This window comes from Amblyomma americanum, chromosome 5, assembly GCF_052857255.1.
Source record: "Amblyomma americanum isolate KBUSLIRL-KWMA chromosome 5, ASM5285725v1, whole genome shotgun sequence".
NCBI classification, from domain to species: domain Eukaryota; kingdom Metazoa; phylum Arthropoda; class Arachnida; order Ixodida; family Ixodidae; genus Amblyomma; species Amblyomma americanum.
In genome coordinates this window covers 135,174,378-135,201,711 of record NC_135501.1, presented here as the reverse complement: position 1 = coordinate 135,201,711, position 27,334 = coordinate 135,174,378, and the positions used below count along the sequence as shown (strand labels likewise).

At 49.6% G+C, this 27,334-nt stretch overlaps 1 protein-coding gene across 3 annotated transcripts in view; it reads left to right on the top strand.

Annotated features, from left to right (window-relative positions):
- Positions 1 to 27,334, top strand: part of LOC144132706 (uncharacterized) — a 159,989-nt gene that overhangs the window by 83,423 nt on the left and 49,232 nt on the right. For all 3 annotated transcript variants that reach the window (XM_077665302.1, XM_077665301.1, XM_077665300.1), the window contains exons 2-5: positions 19,369 to 19,511; positions 20,692 to 20,797; positions 25,138 to 25,301; positions 25,841 to 25,976. In XM_077665302.1, the coding sequence (XP_077521428.1) occupies positions 19,369 to 19,511; positions 20,692 to 20,797; positions 25,138 to 25,301; positions 25,841 to 25,976 (549 nt within the window). The remainder of the gene's footprint in view (positions 1 to 19,368; positions 19,512 to 20,691; positions 20,798 to 25,137; positions 25,302 to 25,840; positions 25,977 to 27,334) is intronic.

Sequence of the window (27,334 nt, the reverse complement as noted above, 5' to 3'; positions counted from 1 at the left end):
GGTTTCGTCAGCAATGTTCAGTCTTGGCAGATGTGCCGTCCTTCACGAAGAAAGGGGAACTACCGATTATTATTTTGTGAAGAATTTCGTACCTGGAATGATTTAAGATCTGCGGGATGACGGAACGCTATTCGGGCGCAAGGATTGGATGAGGCTCAAGGAGGAGAAGGGTTGAACGCGAACTTCAAGAAACCTTGTTGGTCAAATATATTAAGGGGAATCCTTCGTGGTGGAGTAACCCTTTGCAGCCGTATGGCTGAGCTGAGGTCGATGCCAATGAGTAATTACTCCCTTATTAGGAACATTGTTGCAGCAGTGAATATCATAGCGGTGTCTATGGGCATAGACTCAGGCGCGCACCAGTTCAAGGTTGCTGAATTGCTCTGTTCCACCAGTAAGATGACCACCTGTAAAATGCCCGCGTGTAATGATAACAAGCCGACATCGCAATGCTTTCCGCAGTTCAACCTGTGTAATGGGGCGAACTTCTCTATCTGCCTCCCCCATTTTTTTCTTCTGCTATGAAAAATTTCATTTTGCTTAGCCCACATTTTTGTTTGATTGATTTAAGAATGTTGCAGCCTACAGGCGGTCCGGGCTGAACATTTTATTTTGCTGTATGGGAGCCCACCCTAGATTATCTACGTTATTCCTTTAGGCGTGGCCCTCTGGTGGACTCACCACGATATTATTAGCCACAGTCGCTGTACATTGGCCGCTCTTTCTACGGTGGGTGTGCGGCGGCGATGCATTTTCTGGCTGCGTGCTGTGCTGCTTGCGAGCTTCCAACTTCACCGAATGGTCTGTTTACGTGGTCGCTGCACCCATCTTCCTTTTCTTTTGTACACTGGAGTCCTTCTAGGCCGTCACAGTTGCGCAGCTTTCGATGGGAACAGCCAGACAGTAGATCATTACTGCGTCTGATATCTTCGTGGTAATATCGTATCGCGTGTCTCTCCAACGCCGACGATACGAAACAAATAAACTAGTGCGGGTCAGCAGACCACATCGTCTGCAAAGAACCGTAGCAGACGATGCACACCAGTCGACGTTCGAAGACAAACCGTGCTCTTCTGACAGACGCACAGACACACGCATTGCCATCCCCGCGTCAGAGAGTGGAGCGGAGGACGATTTGTGATCTTATCGGCGTAATGTCCTCCTCGTTCTGCCAATCCCGGCCCCCTTATGTGCTTTTATTTTCCTGTCCTCCGCCGTTGTTCCCATAGCCCCGGCTATGCCGCTAGTGCCACCTCCGACCGCCGTGGCGGTGGCGCTTCGAGCGCGATAAGTGGCGATGCATGCAGTGTAAACGTTCGATGGATTTCCCGCGGCGTGCCAAGCGGCGTCTCCTTTATGGCCGCAGTGGTAGTGGCAGCGGCGGCCGACCCGCTAACCCAGTTCGGAACCGTGCGCCCGGCGTGTCGTGCATTCCGTTTGGCGGGTGTGTGTGCACGCGTCCGAAAGCTGATACCGATGCTCGTACACGAACTGCTGGTCGTCAGGTTTATCTCGGCTCTTCTTGTCCGCGAGTGTGCTTGCTTGCGTGCGACTATTTGGAACTGCTGAGAACAAACGCTTAAAGAAAATTAAGCGCACAACGAAGAGCAGGAACGATAGAGAGGTATGGACAGGGGAGAGGAACGGCAGAAAATTAACTAAAGGAATAAAGAGATGGAAAGAAAGAGGAAAGGAAGGGCAAACAGATGAACTAAATGATAGAGAGATAGAGAAAAAAGGAAGGGAAGGCAGATTAACTGATAATACAGACAACTGAGCTAGTTGGTTATACAGTTTGAAAACAAGAGGTTAACTAGGCAATGCCTGGTTGGCTTCCACTATGCGTGGAGAGAGAAGTAGAAACAGTGAAAGAGAAGAAAGAAATGAAGTCAAGTTTAGTTGGTATAGTATCGTACACGTCCATTTTGTTCTCCGGTTTTTTATAATAAACGACGTCCACAGTATGTCTACAGTTTGGCGCTGATGGATATGGCTTGATTGAAATGGAAGTGAAGATGTACGCAGACGCCAACTAACATTAACCTTTATTGCGATGACGGGATAATATCTTGGCTTGTTAAGAAAAGCCAGGAAAAACCGAAGCAGATAAGTACAAGCCAGTGTGCACAGTGACAGGTGCGCAATTTCATCTGTCCCTGTCAGGGAACATGTGTGTCTGCATACATAATTTGTTTTTAGCGGAATTCAGGTACAGGAATAAATGAACGTTCAAATAAATCCACGACTTCAGCCAGCGAGCACTGAGGCCTCCTAGGGAGAACGAACCAGTTCGTGCAGATCGTGGTGGTACCGATCGAAGGGCGTGGCGCATTCATGTTGCATTCGTGTAGCCATGTTTCCTGAGAGGTTTCTGAGAACTGCCTGCGTGGCGTGAGGGCTCAAGACGCAATTAGGCCAACGGCTTCCTACCCATACCCGTGCTTTTGCAGCCTTTGATATCTTTCCAGCCCAGTAGGGGGGGGGGGGGGGATCGGTGCTTAATCATCTTGTATATATATGCTGATGCGGCTGTTCAACTTCGCGATTGATAAATAGGCCGAACGATTCGTGCCGCTCGCGTCGGTGCCCCCAATGAATGTCAGGCACGCGCAACAACGGGATTCTATGGGCACACAAACGCATGAACTGCGTGACGTCAGCGTATTACAGATGACAGCGTGAAGGACTTTCTTCGGGCTCAGCGGCTTCAGCATAGCAGATCACAGGAACCCAACAACTTCCTCATTCGCTTCCAGGCACTTATGTTCCGTGGAACGCCGCTCAGATGTGCTCCGTGAATACACCCGGGTGGTTCTTTAACAGTATCACGCGGGCATCGAACCAAGGGGTCACACAACGCTGTGTGACAAAGCGGAGCGGAGTCCTCTGCACAGCTCTTCTCCGATGCTAGTGTGATAGTCTTAAAGAACTGGCCTGGTTGTACATGATCAGTTTCGGCAGCAGCGCTGGCGTAGTGGTGCTAGCGTCCAGTTTCGTATAGGAAAGGTGCGGGGTTCGATCCCCAGCGCCGCCGCATACCCAGCGGTTTCTCAGAGGGCATAAGCGTTGTCCTCTCTCGGTGCTCGGCTTCTCTCGGGTGGAAGTGTTGGGGAAAATGTGCGTTTTACCTAACCCGCGTGCAGACCACGAACTGCCCTTGTGACATTAAAAATCAGGCAACCATGCAAGGCCACTCCCGAGAACCTTTCATGTGTAGCCATATTCTGTAAGATGTGGAGGGTAGCATACGTGGGAGCTTTCCTGCTCTTGGAGAGATTTTGCGGACAAATTGTTCATACTTTTCTTGGCTTCAAGGGTCAGCGGCTTATATAGCTGGTCTTCACATAATCTCTTCCTTCTTCCAAAGAAACGGCCATAATATTAACACTCATCCAACGTAGAAGCCTGGGCGAGTTTGTAGGTACTCATTGTGAGACAGCGCTCTTAATTTGTTGTACGCTTACTTCGTCCTTGCTTTGTTTGCGGTGTTTGAGAATGATTAACACTCGGGCGGCAGAAAGAAGCTACAACTACTGCTTCGTGAATGGAGGGTTAACGTACTTAAGCAGCACATTGGTTGGAAGGCCGCCGTAGTGGGAGTGCTGCCCTGGACTAATTTAACACATAATGATCGACTTCCCACAGCCTCCACTGAAGGGCTGCCGCTGCGGTACGCATTCGATCGCGTAACCTTGTACTCAGCACCGCAGAACCAGATCGCGATTGGAGAGAGCAGCACCATCTTTGCCTCGACGATATAAAACCGTCCTACCCCTGATTAACGTTTACAGCATTCTTTTCAGCTGGAAAGTGATCGCCACAGTTTGCAGTTTTTACACATTGCGACCGTCGACACCCATAAACCTGAAGAAAGTACGCGATACCACTGTGGTTGCTACGAAAATTCCCACGGAATTTAAGAGCTAGTCAAAACATATATATGCAAACAGCTGACCTGCCCGCGATGTCATGCAAAGCGAGAAATTAAAAAGGAAAGTGGCGAGTCCCCCAGTGTCAGGACTAGCAAGGTCGTCAGTGGACAGCCGGATCTCGTTGACTCTGCCAGGGGAGAACAGCGGAGAGAGGCTTCAAGAGCTGCCTGGGGCCTAAAAGAAACAAAGCGACAGGCGCGCCGCCTCCCCGACAGCGCGGCTCCATCCAAAGCCAAGCCGAGGCGAGCCGCTCCCGACTGTCGCGGGGCGCCTTCAGGTAGCCGCGGCTACCTACGCATGCCTCGTTTAAAGCGATCGAACTGGCCGCCTCTCCGCTGCCTGCCGGCGAGGCACTCCCTACACATGTGCTGCAACAGCAGCGGGACACATACGCGAATAAGAAAGTATAAAAGCAACAGCAAGCAAAGCGGGCCGCCTCCGGAACGCAGGGAGTTCGTTCGGAGGCAAGGCCCATGAAGATGCTGCGAGCATGGCTTTAGAAACACAGCGGCGAGTCCTTACAAGACTGGCGAGCGCTGCTGCAGCAGCCGGGAGGAGGACTCTCTTTCCCAGCAGCGCTGCTCCCATCCCTGCCAGACGCCTTCCGCAGTGCTCCTTACAACAGCTCGCATCACAAGAGGTGTGGCATGCATTCCCTTCTGCGTTTTTTCTTTTCTATGCCGCTGTGTGGCGGTGCAGCTCCTGCCATCCTGGTAGCATCTGCCCTTCCCTCTCTTCACTGTCTCTCATCGTTTGGGCTGCATCGCAGGAAGCACTTCCCTCCTCCTCAATGCCTCCTCTCGCTCGCCCTCCGGCTCTGCTGCTACGCTTCTATGAGGTAGCCGTCCAGAAGACGGCTGTTCGCTCTCTTTCCATCGTGCATCTAGAACGCCGGGTAGGCAAGCGGAGGCCAGCTGAGCCCCTTCCAGCACCCCCGTTCGGGCGCGTTGCTTTCTTTTTGTTCGTCCTCTACTTCGGTCCCCCGGTCGCCGCCATTGCGGCCTTGCGGGAGAGAGCGGAGGCAGCCCTCCGAACGATGACGACGACGGCCAAAGTCCTGTCATGGCGGTCGGTCGCATTGCTCCACCGGCCTCTCCGATGGCCTCTGGGCAGTCAGAGGAGGAGGAGGAGGTGAACTGGACTCGGCTTCTGCTTCCACCGCTCCCTCTCACCGAAAACGCATTGAGGCGAGCCCTTCTTCTCGTTTCGGTTTGCTCATCGCCGAAGATTGGCCCGTTTTTCTTTCTTCTTTTCTTCCTCCTCCCTCTCCCTCGCAGCCTCGTATAACTCATCGTCGTTCTTCTTTTGTTTGAAGCTCGTCCTTTGAGTTCTGCGGCTCTTTGCTTCTTCTCCGACCGTCGCTGGCCGTTCAGTGTTGCTGACCCCGTAGATTGGAGGGAAAGGAGGAAATGCAGAGGAGAGGGGACAGCGGGCGCTGTTCTGTAGTGGGGAAGAGAAAACGAGAAAGGGCGAGGGCCGAAAAACGGGCGACCGACGAAACGAGAACCGAAAGTAAAGATGCAGCAAGTTCTCGTGCTGCGAACGCGTTCTTCGGCCCTGCCCCCTAAGAACTTAGCCGCGTCTAACGCGTACCTGAGGAAGAGGAGGGTATGTTGGGAGAAGAAACACGCGATGCTTCTGAAGGGGGGGGGGGGGGGGGGTCGCATCCAAAAATCCGGTAGCTACGAGTCGTCAAGGACGTGCACCACCAAATTAAAGTAGCGCGATCATCTCGCGGACCCGTGCGGAGGACGTGGAGAAGCGATGGCTAAAAACACGCAAGCACGCGAGGTTATGGTAAAAGGCGAGGGGGAAAGCGATGGGCCACGGAGAAAGGAAGTGCTTGATGTGGAGGAGAGAGCGTTGTAGTAGATAAGGGGAAGAGTGACGGAGGGGAGCCGGCAGGTTATAGAAGAGACCGGCTTGCGCCGTGGCTTCTGTGGGCCCTCCTATGACGTCCCCTCCCACCTCGGACCTGTCTCTGCGCTGCTGGGTCTTTCGCTCCCTTTTGGACTTCAGGCTCGCCCGGCACCTTTTCTTATTCCCAAGCTTCCGTTCTGATCTTATTGTTTACGTCACGAACTCAACGGTTAATCTGCTTTTCTAGAGTAGTGTCTGGAACCCGCACGCAACGAGTGTGTCCTGCGCTTCTTTTCCTCCGCTCTTTGGGATGCTTTTTTCGAAGCATGACCTCGTTGTCTTGTCAACGCTTGGTTGCCCTTCGCAGGTCGGCTGCGCTGCGCAGTAGCTGGGAATGCTTTCGCTCAGTCTGTTTCTTGGCCGCATCACTCTGTAGCGCTGTTGTCGAATCCAGCCTTCCATGAAAGCGAAGGGAACAGAGCAAAGCCACGCCGTTCCCACGTATAAGAGTGAACGGTCTGCCCGGTTCTCATCGTCAGTCGCTGAGCTTCCAGACATGCGGCAATAGACCTTGGGAAAGGAAAAGGCGTCTCTCGTTCGGCGGTGTTCTTATCCTCTTGTTCTGGTCAATTAGCGTGCAATTAAAGGCACACTATACGAGACACTAACAGGCAAACAATAAAGCCCTCCTAAAGTATTGTAGTATCCGTGTTGCAGCGGGCTAATTAAAAAAAGTAGTACCAACTAGGCTTAATTGCTGCTTTGCAAGTACTAATTCCTCAAACCTTGCTGCCACATTTCCCAGAGTTCCTTGGTTACAACAGTTGGCAAACTGAATCGAAATATGGGCATAACTTTCGGGTTTTGCCTGGAGGTTAGGAAACGCAGTAGCCGCTTTTGCAGCGAAGTTAGTCACTGGCACGTTTCATGCAGTTGCGTGCAGGGAAAAAATTGGCGCTGCTGTCGTTCTTTGACTGCCGGAATTCCGGAAAGTGTCTATTTCCTATTTGTCTTCGCTAGCATAGGTCGGAAACGAGAATGGTTCCCTATAAGTACTTTCTCTTGAAGCAAGACTTAAAAATCTGGGGTGCTTTGTCACTGTAAAAATGCTATTATTTAGTTTAATATTTTTTACGATATATAATAGGGTTCGCGCTACAATAACCTGGCAACAACGATCCCTATATGATGTGATTCTTATTGCTACCATCTTGACCGCTATCGTGCTAGCGCCGCCGTGGTGGATCAGTGGTTACGGCCCCGGCTGCTGATCCGAAAGACGCGGGTTCGATCCCGGCTGCGGCGGTCGAATTTCGACGGAGGTGAAATTCTAAAGGCCCGTGTACTGGGCGATGTCAGTGCACGTTAAAGAACCCCAGGTGGTCGAAATTCCCGGAGCCCTTCACTACGGCGTCCCTCTTAGCATCAGCCGCTTTGGGACGTTAAACCCCACTGAATCATAAACCATGACCCCTATTTTTATATAAAAAAAATTAAGCTTAGAGGCAGCATTCCTGCGGCATTTTAAAAGCCAGAAAAGTGGTTATAGAAATACAGAAATGTCCTCTTAAAAAAAAAAACTTTTAAGCGCTTGTTGAAGCAGCGAGTCGTTAATTTTGTGTTCCTTTTTGCGCAAGCATTCCTGGCAGTACCATGATGCCGCGTGCCGAGAGGGTTAGCGCAATCCCTTCCCCGCGCTCTGTCCCCCTGGCGCTAGCATTCCCTCCTCCTCTTTCCTCCTCCTCCCTTTCGCCCCGGCTGCTGGCTTCGCTAATCTCCTCGGGGGATATTATACGTCGCTATCGATGATGGTCCAGCGGCATCGACGCCGCGGCCCGTCGGTTGTCTTATTACGCTCCCAAGATTGAAGGGCGCTGTCCTCGCCCTTTCCCCTTGACGGGGGGACCGGGGTGAAGCGGGGTCGTCGTCGGCAAGGGTTGGGCAAGAAAGACACGGCCGGAGAAAGAATAAGGGTCTTCAAAAGGGCGCCCGAGCCGATCGAAGAAACACTCGGGCGAAGTGTGATCCGCGGGAGTAATTCGGTGCTCAGGAGTGACAGCCTGCGAACGTCGAGCTCTTCAAAGGGTGCGCTGTCGATCCCGCTTTGAGCTAAAAAATGTGCTCTTTTCACTTCACTCTATAGCATGCTGCAACGACGTCCGTGGAATTCGAATTGCCGTTTATATATAATACCTATTGACTGATTCGGCCAGAATTTTTTGGCGTATGCTAGGTATAAGAGCAGTGGACAAACAGTCACTACAGAAACGTCCTTATGGAGTTCACATACAGAATTATGAAAATATTGGTTTGATACGACATGAAATGTATATGAAAATCTGTACGTTTTCCTTTTCCTTTCCTCATCGTTTCCACATCTTTTTCATATGCTTATGCTGAGGTGCATGATTGCTTCCATTCCGGAGTTCCATTCCGGAGTTAGAATATATTTGTTTATTGAGTGCGGTCAAAGCCCGTATTCACTCAAATCCCTCGTGCGAATCTTGCTGTTGTCAGGCCCAGTTTTTGCGTGTATAATAACGGATAACGTCAGTGGGTAGAATGCTGTGAAGGCTGATTCAAGGTTCCACATGCAGTAGTCTCTCCAACACACTTAACTCGCATCTACGCCGCGCGGTTTGCAAACAAAACTTTGACTTTATGATGCAGATAAGCTAGTTTACTTTTTACGATGCCTTTTAGCGAAACACGCAAGACACTTTTCGCGTACGATGATGAGCAACCGCATGTCGGACTCTGCAACTGGACAGCGGTGTCGGGCTGGCATTAAGGCAATGCGTCAGCTGTTCACTCACCACCAAACCAGGCAGCAGCCGGGAGGGATGTATAGTCGCACGAGGCTTTCAAAGTTCTCAGTGAACCTCGCATAGCTCTAAAGAAGAAGAAAAAAAGAATGAGCGATGTGATGGAAGACGGCGCCGATGATCGACCCACTCTCGGCTGACTTTTGACCCAGGATGATGCCTCTCCAGGTTTTCTTTTTTTTTTTCATGTCCACTTTGTTTTATTCTTGAGATGTGGTGCGAGAATTTAGGCTGACAGCGTCCCGATTTTTTGATGCGTTGTAGTTTTATCGCGTAGAGATATGCGTTCTTTATTGCTTCCGTGAATCGAGAGCAGCTTTTTTGTCCAAGGAATTTTATTGGCTCCACTCGGTCGGCTCGCTTTCTTGCACGTAGGGGGTGGACGATTGGTGCACGTCATGGAATTTTAACCTTTGCTGCGCACTTCGCCAGTGCAGGCATTTCTGCAGAATGAGTATCCAGTCCAAGATTCCTGTAGATTAATCTTAATTGTGAGGTAAACGCTCGAGTATCGTAAGGTGCGGTTACGAAAATGTTGATGGTAATGGTCCATTATTTCAACGCGTAGCAAAATCTTTCTTTTAAAGTTTTCCCATCGCTCGTATCAAGCACTTAAGACTGCCATAGAAAACCAATGAGGAACGTTTCTGGAGATAGCAAAAGCGTTAATAACACAAAAATGTAAGCCTGTCTAGGAGAGATTTGCAGAAGTATTGATTGTCGTAGTATAATCATACGATATATGCAAATGTCGAGTTCATAAAGAGCTTCCCGTTAAAAAACGCGTTTGTCCGTAACTTCTGAGTATGCAGTAGACAGCCGCTCAGATGGAACTTTCAGCCCGCTTATGGTGTACCCTAGAATACTGCAAAGCAATTGTCTGCACTATTGGTTCCTGCCAGCCCCACAAAGAAACAGAAAACACCGATAACATTAAAACTATCCTGCCCTCAAGCCCGTCGCGCTTGTTAATGCTGACACGCAGTCATACATTTTCTTTCTTCATGTTGCGCTGCATCTCACTGCTGCATGCATCGCACCGACACGGGTCTTTAACAAAAAAAGGATAATAGTGACGGTGACACAAAAATGCGGCTATGCAACTCCAAAGTCACTCACGGAATCCGTTTACTTATTCATCAGCTGGTTAGCTCGCTCACTCACTCGTGGTCACTAGTCGCCACCATGGTCGAAGCTTGCAAAGCTCGTTTGGTGCCCTTAATTAAGATAGATCCTCTCCGTGAACACGCGTCAGGCCTGCTCCACGCGTGACTCGCCGTTGGGCAGGGTGATCACGTTGTCCGCCGAGCATTCGTCACGGGCTTAAAGGGGTGAACGGACGCGGCCGGTAGCCCATGCATAGGTGGTCATGGCAGGCCAGACTTCGTTGCTTGCGACATCATGGAAGCCTGACGCAGAAACCTGAGCGGTAATCTGTCCGGTTGACATGCTGTCTGAATTGTTTTCTGATCCGGACAACACGGTCACTCAATCGTTGACAGGTTCAGAGAGCATGCTAACTTAATCGGTGACCAAAGCGGACAAGCTGCTTACCTAATCGCTGACCACTAATCCACACAACGTGCTCACAGAATCGACGACCAATCCACTTAAAAATCGATACCCACCCGCCGCGGTGGCTCAGTGGTTATGGCGCTCGGCTGCTGACCCGAAAGACGCGGGTTCGATCCCGGCCGTGGCGGTCGAATTTCGATGAAGGCGAAATTCTAGAGGCCCGTGTACGGTGCCATATCAGTGCACGTTAAAGAACCCCAGGTGGTCGAAATTTCCGGAGCCCTTCACTACGGCGTCCCTCATAGCCTGAGTCGTTTTGGGACGTTAAGTCCCCATAACCCATAAAAATCGATACCCCTTCGGTTGAAGTGATCGCTGAATCGGTGACCCATCCGCGCAAACGACCTCTGAATCGGCGAGCAATCCACTCAGTGATCACTGAATCAGTGAGTGGTCCGGACAACATGCTCACTGAATCGGTGACCGGTCCGGACAACATACTCACTGAATCGGTGACCGGTGCGGGCAACATTCTTACTCAATCGGCGACTGGCCGGATAATTTTCTCACTGATTCCTTGACTGTTCAACTTGCTCACCAGTCTGTACTTCACAGCAATTTAATGTACTGAAATATTCTGTACTATACGTGCCTTACTGTACAGAACAGCGCTTCACTGCATTCTGCTTCCCTTTTCTATAGCACACGTTGCTATTGCATTTTCCTGTCCGTTATATTATTATGCTATTGCGTTGTCCAACACCACACGTGAGGATACTGCAGGCGGCATCACTTCGATGAGCCGGAGCCGGCAGGCGGCCGCAGCAACAGCGGCGGCGGCGAATAACGCATTTCGTCGCGAATCTGGGGCGAACGAACGCGGGCGAAAACCGGCGTGCCCACGCGGCTCCTCCGGCCAGCCTTCACCCTTTAACCCATTGAGCACGCCTGACCCGGCGGCAGCACGATCGGCCCCGGCGAGCCTCCTAGGAGGAAAGAAAGCGGCGAGACGCACAACGCCGGGCATCCTTGGCGGTGGCGGGAGGGCTCAACGGCCTGCCTCGCCAAGAAGCACGCAGTCGGTGGAGCGACGGGGGCGATATTTCGCCTTTTTTTTTTCTTTTCATATTTCTGCTTCCTCCCGAGAGGCCGGTTTCCTCAGCCCGGGCCGCCGCGAAATCTTCGGCGCGACCCTCTTCGAGGTCGTCAGACCGTTCGAAAGCCGCCAGAGGGAACGGCGATCGCTGGTAATGCAATTGGACGTCGCTTCGCGGCTGCCGAGGAGGGCCGAAGAAGGGATGGGAAGAAAGGGAATGGGATGTTCGGATTACGGGCGGAGCTTTTAGTCTGCGCGAATCTTTATGGCGCGATTATAGAAGCGCGTTCACGACGCCCGTGTATACGCCTCGCGGCTTGCACGCGCGAAGTTCACGCCACATGCTAAGGGTGAGGATTTCAAATGTGGCACACTTCTTTGAGCACGCGTTCACGTGTGCCCTATGGCAGCGGTTGATATCTTTAGAACGTGTGCTGTCTCCCTCGTCTCCTCATCTCATAGGTGTGTGCCAGAATTACCTGGCGGTAGAAGCCTAGCGGTACAACGTTTTTTTCTTTGTGCCGCAATAGTCTAGGGACTGAGTAAGTAAGGTGCATGGGGTTACTTTATCTCCGGTGTTGAACTTGCTACTGTAGAAACACGAGTTCACCTGAACCCGATTATCTGATTTTGGCCTTTTTGAGGCTTGCTTTTTTGTAACCTCCTGCACCTCACACTTTATCTGATCTTGCTTGTGCAGTGATAATGATAATGATGGTAATGCCTATGATCGCGACACGAACAACGGATTCCGCAACCATGCCGCGATGGCGATAGTTGTAGTTAACAGATGGCGCGTAAGCACACGAAGCCTAGCGCTGTTTTGTTTTGCGATTGTTTTTATGTTTGTGGTGGGAAAAAATACGAGCGAATTTCTCGCTGACAGCACATGCACGCATATGATTGCATGTAACTTGGGGTATGAGACCCGTTCCTTTAGTTGAATGGTCTACGCGTTGTTGGAGATACACCAGAAAACCAATACGCGAGATGGCGACCGGTGTAAGTTAGGCATTGTCCTAAGTTGGTACCTTCATTTCTACTGTAACGTGCCAGCACGGTGAGCTTTGTTCGGTATTTTAGCGTGGCTAATTGCTGGGAAAGCCCATTTGAAGCATTGTTGTTTAAGGTGGGGTGAGACTTCCGAAGTAGCAGTAATAAATTTTTCTATAACAGTTGTGTAAGCTAAGCTATGTTGTAAATAGCTATAAATAGATCACATAAACAGTAGTTAAATAAAGTTTGAAATTTGTAAAAAAATATTTAAAACTAGCCTGTATTTTTATTTTATTTCTTTGCACTTCTGCACATTTTTCTTCGTACTGACCCATTGCACAGTTATGAAATCACCTGTGTGGAAAGGCTGTGCGGATGTTACACATCTGGAGCGAGAACTGGTTTATGGGGGTTTAAAGCCCTAAAGTGACTCAGGTTATCACGGACGCCGTAGTGAAGGGCTTTGGAAATTTCGACCACCTAGGGATCGTTAACGTGCACTGACATCGCACAGTACACGGGCCTCTAGAATTTCGCCTCCATCGAAATTCAATTGCCGTGCCCGGGAACTAGAACTGTTAGCCTACTGTGAACTAATCTTATTTACTGCTTCTGTGCATTATTCGTGCCCAGTTTCATTGTTGTAGCCTTGGTTACACCATCGCAACAGGATATTAATTGTTACTTTTGTAACAAGGAGTTGAATCTGGGTAGTCTCCGGAATCGGGAACCGTCAATGGAACAGACCTAGCGTTCGTTCCGCATAAAATCTTACCCCGCGCTAAGCATCAACGCTCGAACGACGCTCAAGTACGTCTGAAATTCGTCTGCAATATGCCCGGAACCTGTTTGTGAAGGTCTTTAACATGGCTGTATTGTCGCATATTGCCAGTTACCGAGGGAGCTGTATGCGCAGCATTTTCCTCGCATTCCTTATCACTCTGCGTACAAAGTTCGTAAAGTTCGCACTTCTCCTACGGCAGAATAACCTCAAACGCGACCTGGCAGTGCTGGCACTCTGTGGACAAGTGTGATGTCTTTATGCAGATTTCTACTCAGTTTGATTAAAATGGTAATAATTAGCTTCGTTGCTCTTTGAATTATGATGCAGTAAAGGGCTAAAGGGAGCACGAGCTTCGAGTTTCTGTTACTATGGAACATGGTACCAGCGCATGAAACAAGGGAGAAGAAAGACAACACGATCGCCGGCTTTTCTTTTGTCCTGGGTATACCGAAGCATCATAGGTGCGTAGGTAGTTCTGCAGGTGTCGAATCTGTCGCCACAGCTCGGAGCGCAGGATTTTCGTCATTATTCTGGCGTGCCGCGCAGATGGGAAGCACGGTAAAAACAGGCCACAACCACCAGGTAGGACAAGGCGATGATCGAGTGCAAACGTGAGTTCCTTTGTCCGGCATGTGGTAACAGCTAAGAGGTTGACAAGGGTTGTGGAAGGGTTTACACAAAAAAAAAAGAAGGGATAACGGGGCCCAATGTATTAGAAAGTATCTCACTAAGGGTAGACAGCTGGGCTAGTTGGTTTGCATTACTATGGAACATGGTACCAGTGCATGAAACAAGGACGAAGGGTTGTCTTTCTTCTCCCTTCGTCCTTGTTTCATGCGCTGGTACCATGTTCCACAGTAATGCAAACCAACTAGCCCAGCTGTCTACCCTTAGTGAGTTTCTGTGCCACGACAAACGCCGTATGTTTAGGAGCTGCCTCGTAGGGAAGGAAAGCTTGAGGAAAACACAGAAGACGTCGCACATAAGTGCCCTTAATATCGATTTGTCATTGCCAGTTACCAAGCGTTAGTTCCTCAAAGTAGACATCCCAATCCGCCGTCTTTGCGATGCGAGGATTTGAACTTGGGGCGATTGCGTTGCTGGGAACTATACCAGTTAATCCACTGAACCACATGAGTCTGTACGCTAAAGCAACATCAGCAATAAAAAAAATGAAAGCATATACTTGAAAACTCTATATGACAGAGCCTTCCTTCACATCACACAGGTGCTGACTGGCCTCATCGAAACGATATTATTAATTTCCTTAAAAGGCGCACTATAATTTAGAATTCCCTAAATGAAATACGAGCTCAAAACTGCAGAAACTGAGCAGTCCGAATGAAGTTTTTTTCTCCGTGTCGACTGGACTGGTCAGCGCACTTCGGTATTCAAATTTACTCAACAAAACTCAGTATATTTTCCAGACAAAGTGTACTGAACAACTGAAACTGGACAGCATGACAGACGATCATGACGATAGCATTATTCACGAATGACTGTTTGTACTTCACAATCGTATTGAACATAAAGAAAGACCTCGATTTAGTGAAGAGCATATGGCAAAACGCAATGAAAAACGTATATGACATAGGCACTTGGTGCACCCCTTAATGATTATCTTCTGCCTACTTGCTCTTTCCCCTCTTGATCCCTCTGGTGTGTCAGTGGCTAGGGCGCTCGAATACTGATCCAGAGGAATCGGGTTAAATCACTGCCACGGCGGCAGCGTTTCGATGGAGGCGAAACGCAAAGGGCGCCCGTGTGCTGTGCGATGTCAGCGCACGTTTAAGATCCGCAGGTGGTCGAAATTACTCCGGAGCCCTCCACTACGGCGTCCCTCTCAGCCCATGTGTCGCTCTGGGACGTTAAACCCCGCAGTTAACAATTTTTTTTCCTTTTTTTCTCTGCTGAAGAGCGGTAGTGACTGTGACGAAAGCTATTTCCGGAGAAAACTCGTCGTCGAAAGTTGCCTCAGCGCTCTTCGGATGCTTGCCCGTGTACTCTCTCGCTCCCCGACTCGTTCGTTCGTTGCCACGACGTTCCTCTGCCCTCCGCTCACACCTGCTGCAGGAAACCCCGCCATTACAGCCCCAAGCGGCAGTCGTCGCGTGTCGGCCGGCGCGAACTCTCCGCATGACTGCGCTCCAGCCCAGCCGCGCTCCGTACCTCGCACGACAGCAACAACAACAAACAAAAAACGCATCCGAGCAAAATAGCAAAAGCGAATTGACGCGCCTGGAGGAGATGTCGACGATCCCGTCGACCCACCCCTCTCTCCCCACTGAGGGAGTGATCGCTCATGGATGCCGGCGACGATGACACTCGTCAGGCCCAATCGACAGAGAAAAGTACCGAGGGAAGTTAGTGCGCGGGGGAGCAGTAGTACCTCATCATCCCTTTTGTTCTTTTCTGGGTTGCTTCTGTTTTCTTTACTAGTTAGTTGCTGCTAGTCGAATGCGACCGACGAAACGAACGGAAGCAGCTCATCATCGCAGGGGCGTCGAGAAGCAGACGCAAGCGCAAAAAAAAAAAAGAAAAGAGAGAGAGAAAAACTATAGGACTGGAAGTAGCAGAAGAAGAGGAATCAGAAAACAGGCAGCCGTCCGCGTCGCAACAACGGGTCGGCAGTGGAAGCCACTTGCCGCTGCCGAAGAGTAGCTGGCCCGCGTCGACGGCACGCGAAACTCGTCCGACGGGTTCGTTCAAGTCAAACGCCTTCCCCTCTTTACCTGCCCTGCACCTCCTCGTTTCTCGTCTGAGACATCCAGCGCACGTGCGTTGCGGCACATGTTTGTGTTTCACTGTTCAGCGTGAATTGCGTCGACGAATGGCCCGAAAGGCTGGCTTCTGTCTTTCGGGGCACAGTGTCATGCTACAATGATGATAGGAACAGTGGATTGGATTCGCGCTGCCATCACTGTTTGGTGGCGGGATAAAATGCACCCACTAGAAATATTTTTTTTTTTCAAATATCTTCACAGTCCATCGCTCAGGCGGTGATTTTGGTGCAAGTGAATCACAGCCGCTGGTCATGTAAGACAGTCAGGTAGTCTAAATATGTCTTGAGGACGTTCCACAACTGCATAACTGTGCGATGTCAGCGCAAGTTAAAGAATCCCAGGTGGTCGAAATTTCCGGAGCCCTTCCCTGCGCCGTCCCTCCAAGCCCGAGTCGCTCTGGGGCATAAATTATAAACCAAACTGCAGAGCCCACGGATCATATTGTTGCTTGGTGCTTGAAAATTCAAGCTATGTCCTTCCTCACCTTGCAGCGACGTGCAGTGTGAGAGAAGAAATGAGCAAGTGATGTGAGGTATTATGACTGTCATGATTAAGCATTGGCTAATAAGTACTAACTAGAGGAAGATATGTCTCTTTAATGATGGGGCAAATATTTCACTGCAGCCGAGCCTCTCGTAGCAGAAGAGCGGCCACAAGTTACCACGTGTGATAACAAACAAATGACATGTCGGACAACGACCGAACTGGGAATTAGCTGAGAATGCGATTTCAAGAACCTACTTGTCTTCGTACATGCTAGAACATCAAAACGCAACAGCTTAGCCGTTCCGAGGCAAGTGGTTCTTGCTTGCCCTGTCTGCGTTCTTCGAAAAGCTGTCCTTGTCTTCCTTCTCTGTTCTTGTTCCTAGTCGCAGCGCTGGTGAAATTGTGAATATGTACCAACTAGCTCAAACCACCATTTCGAAAAGCTGGTATCAGCTGCTCTAAAAGCAGCGCAGTAAAAAACAAGAACGTTCTTTACTCTGCATCACATATTGAGCGCCCTGCAAGAGAGAAGCACTGTACAACTCTCATTCCAGAACTTTCACGATTCCCTGAAAGAGCTGTCTTTCCGCTTCTGCTTGTTTCCTGTGTTCGTTCGAAACCGGGTTTACTTAAGAAAACGTGCTTTTGCCAGCGAAAATACAATGATCGCAGGTGCAGATGTCTCACGAAAGCGGTGGTGCTCCCCTCCAACCGAAGGACTTTCTGTTGGCTGTTTCGTGTTGTTGCTTCGGTGGCGTTTAGGCTCTCTGCGGGACACTCATCTTGTTCCTCCCCTCCAGCTCGTTATCGGCCGGACCCTCCTCGGCGAGCCATCAATTTATCCTCCCAGCTTTCGCCGTACTGTCCGGTTTGAACTCGTACGACTTTGCTAAACTGCGGCTGTAGTCAGAGAGAACTTTAGGCCACTGGGGCTGTTACAAAATGTCGCTAGTTTTGGCTAATGCTTAACTGATCCTCACGAACCAAAACTTAATTTACTGCGCGCTGCTAGACAAATCGTAGGAGATGGCTTCATGGTAATATCGGCGACCTCAGGATTCTCATAAGTGCTCCGAAATCGTGCTCCGAAATGCGGCTTCTGCCGAAATGCGCGAATTCGGGTTTTAGCAAACGAACTCCGCAGCCACTGAGCTTGGTCACCAAGGCGGAGAGTTTAGCACGTTTAGGGAGGCGCTATTTCAAAGATCGATTACATCTGGATCACTTGGACCTGTAATTGGATAGTCGGTTTTGAAACGTCCATAGAGGTAAAGGATCTAACGCATGTCTCAGAGAGCATGATTCGTCCCTAGATGTCGCCACCCCCAACAGCAACCTAGCGCTTTACTACAAAACCTTCAAAAGGTCTTTACCACATTTTGATTGGTGCGACATCCTCAGGCATTACTTCGATGTACGGACAAGGAAAATCTTTGAAGCCCTTGCTATTACGCGCAAGGGGGCATCATATGTGTCAGCAAATCTCCAGTCTCCCTGTCCCGCAACCAGTTGGCGTATCTTAATTCGGAATGTGTAGCCCTGGTGCCCTTGCTCTTGCTGATGTTTTTCGTCCTTTTATTTTTGTGCTTTCGCGCAAACATTCTTCACACGTGTTTATGCGCTCGCGCAATAAATGCATCCAGTCGGCACTCGTGTGTGTCTGTTCTTTTCTCTCCCGTACTTTTGCACTCTGTTCCTCCATACTGTTCAGTCATCAACTCGCCCAACAACGTAGCTTAATGCAGTTCCTTAACTGCAAAGAAAAGTCCAGTGAGGTTGTCTAAGACTTGCGGGCACAGCACTGGCCAACGACGAAAGCTGTGCTCCCATTAAATTTCCGTCCGCTTAGTACTTTAAGTAGCAGCGACTTTGGTACTTTGTGCTGAGGTGCTTGTAGTGAGTTCTGTAGGAAGTTCTGTAACTGGAGTCCGCAGTACAAGGCTATGCCTAGTGATCAGTCAAAAACTAGACATCGTTGCACTATACTGCACTATACGCACAAAACGTCTGCGGTACTGCAACTAGAAAATTATGCGTCGACCAGTCACGATCAAATTGAAACTGTTTGAGTAATTATTGAATGAGTACTGATCAGGTATTACCTGCCATATTCGATCCGGCAACGTACTGGGCAATGTATTTCTGGGATACCTGATCTTCCAGCTTCTTTAAGAGCCGCGTGATCGATTAGGGCGTTCTCGCTACGTTGGAGGTCAACTGCAGCAGACAGTTTGAGCCTGTTGGCTGTAGTCCTTAACCACCGCGCTTCGTAGCGTTCCTGCGAGAAATCGGTCCTTCTATTTTTCTTCCGCACGGTGATCGGGAAGATGTGCTCGAAGGGTGCATTCGATGCCCAAATTGCTCGGCGGCATCACGCGAGCCCTTGCGGGGCACAAATGAAAGATGCGAGAGGGTCGGCCAGCGGACGGACCGTGCGGGTGAAATTGATTTAATAGCCTCGAGGATCTCTCCTTGCTCTCTCCCAATCACCCGTTCTCTCCACTGCCGGTTCTACAGGCCGTCCACGGTCGGGCTATTTATCAGCGAAGCGAGCAAAATATCAAGACGTAGGCGATCTTGTGCGTGTAGCGCAACCCGTGTTGTCCAGCGAGGCAAAGTAGGATGCATCGCGCTCCCCCTCACCCCCCCCCCCCCCCCACCCACGGCCCCTACCCCAACAATTTTTTTTTTTCTGGCGCTCGTTGTACTTAGTTTGTTTCTTTAATCGTTGTCTCTTGCCTGCATACCCTTAGGGACCATGTTTAAAGGGCAGTTTCTCTTTTGTTGAGCATTTGCCTGCTTGTTTTATTAATCATCCGTTCAAGATAATTACATGCGTACGCTTACCCCAGCTTATTTCGACAAGGGCCTAGAAGTGCGTGTTAATGAATGTTTTAGGTTTGTTTAGTTTTATAACACCATGGTTTAGCAATCTTTGTGGAAGTGTGTTGGTGCAATTTGTTGTTGCGCACGCTGAGAATATTTTTTTTTTCACAGCGCTAGTATGTGGCTGATTAATTCAGTAACTAAAATTTCAAAGAATCCACTGCTAGAGCCCGCACCAACCGATCTGTGCTCTTGTGTTGTGCAGGGAAGCTGCTCATCCAGAAGACAGCCGTGACACACAACTCGGTGACGTTACAATGGAGGATGCGGCAGTACCCTACACCGTACCCTGGCGTCTTCTACACACCACGTTACGTTGGATCCGACACGCGCTGGACGAACGCAGAGGTACTTTTTTTTAAGCTTCGTACGTTTACAGCAGTGTTCAGTCCTGGTGTTTGCATATACCCTTAGTTGTAACACAACTTCCTGACTGTCGATAATACGATCACAAAGAGGACCGAAAATCTACTCGAATTATTCACGGTTATAATTAACGGGAAGCATTTTCAGTACCCTTAACGCCGCCGAGGCCAAAGCGCTGGTTCAGTTAAAGCAGCTATTCGAATTAAGCGAGTTGGAGTTAACGGAAATGCATCGTGATGACGTTTGGCGCATTGTAGCCATGGCGGCTGTTGCATTATAAAACTACAATTTGCTACTTCTCTATACACAGTGCAACTCCGCATGCACACCAAGGCCGGGAAATTCGGACAAAAGCTTCTAGTTTGTTTATCTGCCGTCACGCGTCGCGTGGCGCTAAACACACTAAATCCCCGTGAGAATGTCGAATATTCGCCAAATACCATTGATTTTTTATGGCCGTCGGAAACGGATGGTGTTAGCGCATGAACTATTTTATAGGTTAGAATTTTCAACGAGGAGGAAGAGTTGGCCATGATTATCACCATGAACGCCAAGAATTTCTCTGGACTCCGTGTTTTTTTTTCAAAATTTTAAGTTCAAAATGTCCCCTGGGAGCTCGGTCAACATGGTGTATAAGCATATAACGAAGCTACGGCTATAACTAAGTAATCGCCGGCCCCTTGAACTTCGTTATAACGAGGTTCAGCTGTAGTGCTAGTTTCTGAACGTCTAGGAAATCTGGGCATTGTCCAGAATGGTGGCCCAGGCGCGTTTCCGGGACGAGAAATTTATTCCTTAAAAGACCCGAAACGCAGGTAAATCCAGATATATACTGTTTTTTTTATGCTTTCATATCTGCAGCATGTCCTTCACGATAAGGTTTTAACTTATCGTTATCATCGCCATCATCATCATCGCCGTCATCATCCCGACTGCGCCCACCGCAGGGCAAATCCTGTCTCTACAATTAACCTTGTCCTTACGAAAGGAAGCGTGACCCGCAGTTTTCAATAGTCTAGCGTCCCTACGGGAGCTGAAGATACGTTCGCGTACCGTGATGCGTCTGATGCTTGCTCGCGCATGAAATGAACTCCTACAGTAATAAATATGAGTGAGCAACTGCGATAACATCTCTCGCCCTGTGTGTGTGTTTCAACTGCAGCCCAACGACCATTCAGTGACGCTGAAGAACCTGCGGCCAAGCACAGAGTACGTCGTCAGGATCATGCAAGATGGAACGCAGGAGATGATCGTCGTCAAGACGAAAGGTGAGGCTTCCGTTCTCTGAATGATCGTGTCGAAGTTGAGCACTATCTGTCTCGGTTCTTTACAAAGATGCTGACACACCACGCTTGCTTAAGAATGGCTGAATCCTTCAAAGTTCCTTCAGTGGTTGGAACTGTATACAAGGCAAAGTGGCGTCTTTTCGTGGGCCCTATAAAGATGTGGTAGAAAAAAAAAACGCCCTGGGTAATCGTCCTACTTTAGAGTAAAAGGGCGACAAGGATATATCTTAGGCTTTAAACCAAATGAAATCACGTGACTAAGCAGGCCGCCTTCTCCAGAGGGCGTCCACTCTGCGACCCAGCCGGACAACATCCTTACTGATCCGACGGTGGTGGTGGAAAACATTTATTCAAGGCCATTTACAAAAGAGAGTGGGGACTCGCCTTAAGGGCCAGCCCCTTACAAATTCTAGGAGGGGTCCCTAGCCCGGGACCCCTGTTGCTTCCACGGCAGCTCGTCACGCAGGGGAGATTTTTCATTTACATCGCACAGACTGCAACGTCGGCGAAGTAGTTTACCCGGAATAAATTTCTCGGCACAGCTGCTACTGCGAAAAATTGCAGGATCAAGTGAGCCGCAGATCCTTATTACTTATCGCGGTATATAGTACGCAGTTCCACACTTCTCGCCTCCTGAGGAGGCAGGTCTAGCACCCTAGAGGGTTCTGCTGAAAGGGCCCCACCGCCGACTCTCATGCTACCCGTTCTCTCCCACGGGCCCGTCCAGACACCGCGCACTCGTATATCTCTCCAAGGTATACGAACCTCTAGAAGGGTGGGGGGGAGACGGAGAAACAACAGCCTTGTTCGCGGCCCCGCCGACAACGGCGCTAAACGCTCGCATCGCGTTCCGTCTATCCGTCCAGCACCTGTCGCGCGTTCCGCCGGTAGTCGAAGAGTGGGAGTCGAGGTAGACCCCCCCCCCCCCCCCCTTCCTTACAAGAGAACGCTTGGCGCAGAACGAACCGAAACGAAGCCGGGGTACGAACACTGCGGCCGCTTCAGAGAGTTGTACGTACGTATGCGACTAGGAGTGAAAAATACGACGAGAAACTATACATTACAGCTGGAGCGCCGAAGCCGGGGCAGGAGGAGGTTAAGAGGAATGGAGAAACGGACGAGGGACAGGGGAAGGGAGGGGAGTAAGACGGCATGTCGAGGGGGAGGACCCCTTCCTTTGTTTTCGACTCAGGAGCAAGGCCCCACCGAGGAATGCTCTTAAAACACACATCTTCTCGTCGGCGTTTCTATGTTCAGTTTGGCCCGTTCTTTCCTCCTCTCTTCTGTCTCTTTCTCTCATTGATGTCGTGGGGCTTAGTGCTGAGACACGCACTCTCTCGCCCTCGCTTCCCATTCTTACATCCTCCGTCGGCCCGCTCCCCGTTGGGCCCCAGCCATAACTACCCTCCGCCGTCGTGCCTTCGACGTGGTCTCTCTTCTGGCTTCGGCGTCTTGGCCCTGCGCTTCCCTCTCGCTCCCTCCTCACTGCTCGCGAAAAACCTTTCACTGTCGTCCTCATTTGTTCCTGTTGCAGCGAGTTGCGGCAAAGACATCGGGAGAGACCAAACAGGGCCGTCCTTAACGTGCCCTCCCTATCTACCGGCGCCGCGGTCGAAGAGGTCTCAAGGTCAACTTCGACCGGCAGGAGGCTAGTTGAGATGGCGCGGCGGCAGGTCGCAAGGTTTAGCGGCGAAGGCGGAGGGCTGGGGGCATAAATATTTCATTCATATTTATTCCCGCGTTTTGTACACGAGGAATTCGAGCAGCAGTGGCGGGAAAAACTCGTCCTAAGACAGTTCGATGGTGTCCATGCATGCTCTTAAAAATTGCTGGTTGGAAGCGCATAACCGAAGGGATTTTGGTCATTCACTCTATTTATATAATGCGCGGCTGTTTCTTAATGTGAACGTGCTTGTTGCGATAGGCTTGGTGCTGAACGACTGGTGTCCACTAGACCTGGCTTCGTAACTATGGAAATAGTAAAGGCCCCAAATGCCGATATTGAGGGCCAATGTTTTCGCTAAGCTTTTTTTGCAGAACTTTCGCGGGTTTCAAAACTTACTCTCCGCTGCCCGCTGAATAGACTTAAGGACGCCATATTCCAATGAAATGAGTTCCGGATAGAGATTGAGTTTGCTAAAAAGAACTGTACGCGTCTAGTTGCGCGCGAAAGGCTCTTTTCTAGTGTACGATAGTGTATGCTGGTGTGCGAAAATTTGTCATACATACGACTTCATAAATGTACCGACTTTAGCGGAAAAGTAAAAGGCTCTTTTTTGTGCTTGGAAAAGTAGGTTCGTTGCCTTTAATTTTTGAGTTTTTTTACACTTGTGTCGGCCGAAAATGTTCAAGTAAGGATGCTTTTCTGAAAACTAGGAACCGTGAAAACAAATTGATCTGGGAACGCTGTTTTCTCTCTTGCCTTGTTAGGCTTGCCTGCGCGGTTCTCTATTCCTTGTTTTTGCAAAAGTCCGCGTGTACGAATGCATGACCTGAAAGAAAGGCAAGTGTTTTATACACAAATCTATCGTTTGAAATGCCTTAACATAGACGTCGCCTTCTGCCCTGCCTATACTGCAAAAGCATGTTCATTAAGACTGCGAAAAGTGTGCAGTAAACCTCCTTGAAAAAGCCTCTAAAACTTTCTCATTTGTATTCACGTCATAAACGTCAACCTATCTTTAGCTCACCAATAGGATATCTGCACAAAGGACGCCGCACACAGATCAATGTTTGACTCAGAAAAAGGACGAGTTGTTTTCTGCTCGGACCCAAGTGTACAGGCCTTCTAGGGAAAGCAAAAAATAAAACGGCTCAATTTGAACCAACCTCGCGAAAAAAACTCGTAAAAGAACCACAAAGCGTCGTCCGTTCTGTCGGCACCGCACTTCTACTGGTGTGCACAGGTGAGACCTCTGGCGCAGGGGAGAAAGGCAGTTTTCTTCGAACGCGTTTCTCGCGAAGGTCAGAAGGTGTGTCGGGTTACACGTCCGCGCATTTCTTTCTATCTTTATACTTTATTCTCTCCCACTCACTTCTGGCTCGGGAGGCGGTAAACCGGCGTCGAGGTTACGAGGCCGGTTTTTCTTACACCTGACTGTGAACACCACTGGACTCTTCGCTTTGTGATTATTTTTCCACCTCTACGTGCGCACATAGCATAGGCTCCTGTTTGCGAGGAGGTTCTCATAAAGTGCAGGTGCCCCTGGCTGTGTTCTTTTCTTCTTATGTATACGCGACAGCGTCCTTCAGTGCATTCGAATTTCGGACTTTCTATTGGTAACTTATTGACCGCTCGCACGCTAGAATGCGGCGTACAGGAAAAGAGAAGACAGTCTGTGCACTTGTACTGTTCGCTTGCTTTGACCCGCAATGAAAGGTAATGCGGTCGTTTGGAAAGCCGTAAAAAGACGAGAAGGCCCGCCGTTTTTATAGCACCTTTGATGCGAAAAGAAGCAGACAAGCGGGGAAGCTGTTACTAGTAGTCCTGGAAATGAAGGCCGCGATTTTTTTTGTTTTGCTGATATTGTGCGTTTTGGAGGGCTGTGTACCCTTCGGGTCCAGCAGGATCAACCTGTCGAACAAATGAAGGGGGCGCCCTCTCAAACTCGGAATAGCAGCACGTAGGTTAGACTGGAACTGGAAGAGATTAAAACGGAGCAGCATTCCAAGGGCCCTGAACTGAGCCTGTGCTGGAGCAGTACGTCCAACTTCAAAGGGAAGTGCTGTCCGAGCGACAGCGTACAGATCACGCCGAAGCACTACTAAGAACCTGCGTCAACGGTCGTCTCTAAAGCTATGCGCGGTGGTGAGCGTGGCTATCTGGCACAGGACGGGAAGGAGCCGACGTGGGCGCATAGAACTACGTATCACTCAGATACTTAAGGCACCACTTACAAGCAAGTGGTTTTAATGGAATCGCAATCGGCCATGGCAGGAAGAGTTAAAAAAAGTGATACAAAGTGATAAAAACAGAAGTCTAGACCCTCTATAGCCGCCTGCGCCCTCTTGGAAGTGTCTTTTAGAGGTGATTTTAACTTAAACGTGGCCTTAGACGAGGTCCAAGATTAGACATTTTCTTCCTTAAAGCAAGCTTCCCGCCAGGAAATTTTTTTTTGTTACTCAGAACGTGGTGGGGCCACTCGTGCCCGGGCCAACACATTTTTTTAATACTTTCTAAAGAAAAAAGCTCCTGAAACTCAACAAAAAAACCCGCGATTAAATTCTCACTGCTCACAAAACGTGTTTTCATTTAAGCTCCAAGCAGCGTTCGCGCTGTACTAATGTACTACGTTCTGCTTGCTCTTTGCTCACAACAACAGATATGCCGACGCCAGCTGCGGCCAAGGTGCTGGTCACTCAGGTGACTCCCAGCAGCATCGGATTGGCTTGGGACGACTTCAAGCTGCCCAGCTACGATGCCGGCTACGTGGTCCAGCACCGGCTGTTGACAAACCGCGACGATGCCCCTTGGGAGCAGGAACAGGTAGGTTCGAAGCACGGCGTCAGGGATGCAGTTTTAATGAAACCTGTGTGGGGAAAAATATACACCAAAATACATTTGTTGGGAGCCGCATTACTAGGTGAGGAAAACATGTATTCACGATTTAAGCTGTTGCATCGGGACACGCAAACACGAGGAACAGTACGGTAGCAGCGAAGGACGCCTTTTTGTAAGCGCTTCATTTTGTTCCGCCGGGCGCTTGGTGTCCAATCTTTTATTTTGGCAAGTATTGTTCGCCTTTGAAAGCAGCCGTAGCCTGTGCAGATACAGGTGCTTGCCTTGTGTGCAGATAACATAAAAAAGAAACACGTGTTGAGTACGACTTCAGGTGTGCAAATGATTAATTAAATTTTCTGTGCCGTACATGGAAATACAAGACTGCAACAAGAGCAGCGGACGGATGCAGGCAACAAATCTGTGTGTGTTTTAACTCGGTCACATTCTTGTTTTGTCATCATCCCTTGCTTCATCGCTACTGGATTGCGTCCTGAGCTGACGCGTTGCTCTTCGTCCTGGCGCAGTTCGGCAACATTCCTCTGGCCACCCTGGACAACCTGAAACCGCAGACCGGCTACCAGGTGCAGGTGTCCGTCTGGGACGACAAGGAAGCCGGCAAGCTGGGCGCCACGTCCGAGATACTCACCGTCTTCACCATAGGTGAGCGTCGTCTGCCTTGGATACTGGTTGTAAGGGGTTTAAGAGGAGAAATTCTAGAGGCCCGTGTGCTGTGCGATGTCAGTGCACGTTAAAGAACCCCAGGTGGTCGAAATTATCCTGAGTCCTTCACACGGCATCCCGGATAGTCTGAGCCTCTTTGGGACGTTAAACCCCCATAAACCAAACCAGAATTATTCTATATTTGGGGATCAATGAGGCAGCCCTTTGTTTGGCAGAAGTCGCAGCTGCGTAAACGATGATGACGATACCTGTACTGATGCCCTGAGGCACAGAGTTCACATCACGCCGGCATTCTTCTTGTCTCGAAGCTCTATAATATGCGAGATGTGGAGACAGGAAAGCGCCATTTTTCGTGCAAACCGGGCGGAGACCATAGGTAAGCTGATGCATAGTCGCATGGATATAGTAACAAGGGTGCTCACGAACTCGAATTAGAAACAGAAGAAGGGGCAGGGGAATTTGACCAGAAATAGAGATGTCAGTCCCACCAACGGGAATGGTCTACTTCATCAACTTTACGCTGTTATCGAATAGAGGTTAAGGCTTGAGGAAATGACAGCTTAAAATTTGTCATCAAAAAAAGGCGAGAGAGAAAAAACAAATCAAAACAAAGCACCACGCATCAGCTATACTCAGCACTACCTGTATACACTGCTCACACGCTACCATTGGCTGCACTATGTACAGGTTGTTTCACGCTTAGAGGGAACACGGGAGCGCGCGGACGCGCTCCACGGAGCGCCGGTGGTTCGTCGCGGCCGCATTTCCAAGCAAACTGGCGTAGGCGAACTGCTTCATGTCTTTTGACGCTTGGCCTGGACGCGCAGCCCCGTCGGTCACACTGGAGCTCCGCGGAGCACTGTTACGCACTCCCGTGTTCCCTCTAAGTGTGAACCAACCTGTACACGACCGCAAATCTAAACATTTGTCTTGCACAGTGGGCATTCAGGTTACAATGAAGAGTAGCATAATTGAACAGCACGCTGCACGTCGTAGAGATAGGGCATACATTTTCGCGCCTTTTCTCCGATATAACAGGAGTGACGGCTTTCTCACTTTCTCATTTTCGGCAGAATCTCTGCGTGGCAAATTTCGACGTTTTTTTACGGTTTATTGAACGTCGACGAAACAGTTTCGCAAATTCGAATAAGTTCTAATCTTCTACCTCCACTGGAGGGGCTAAAGTGTGCGCCTCCCAAAAAGCTTCGCCGCAGTTTTACAGCTCAGCATATGCTTGTAATAAAAGCGTATCGCAAGAGTCTGTATTAGTCTAGTCGAATAACAGTCTTCAAGCAAGAGCAGCACGAATGTTGTAGCAAATACTCTGCCTGGAATAC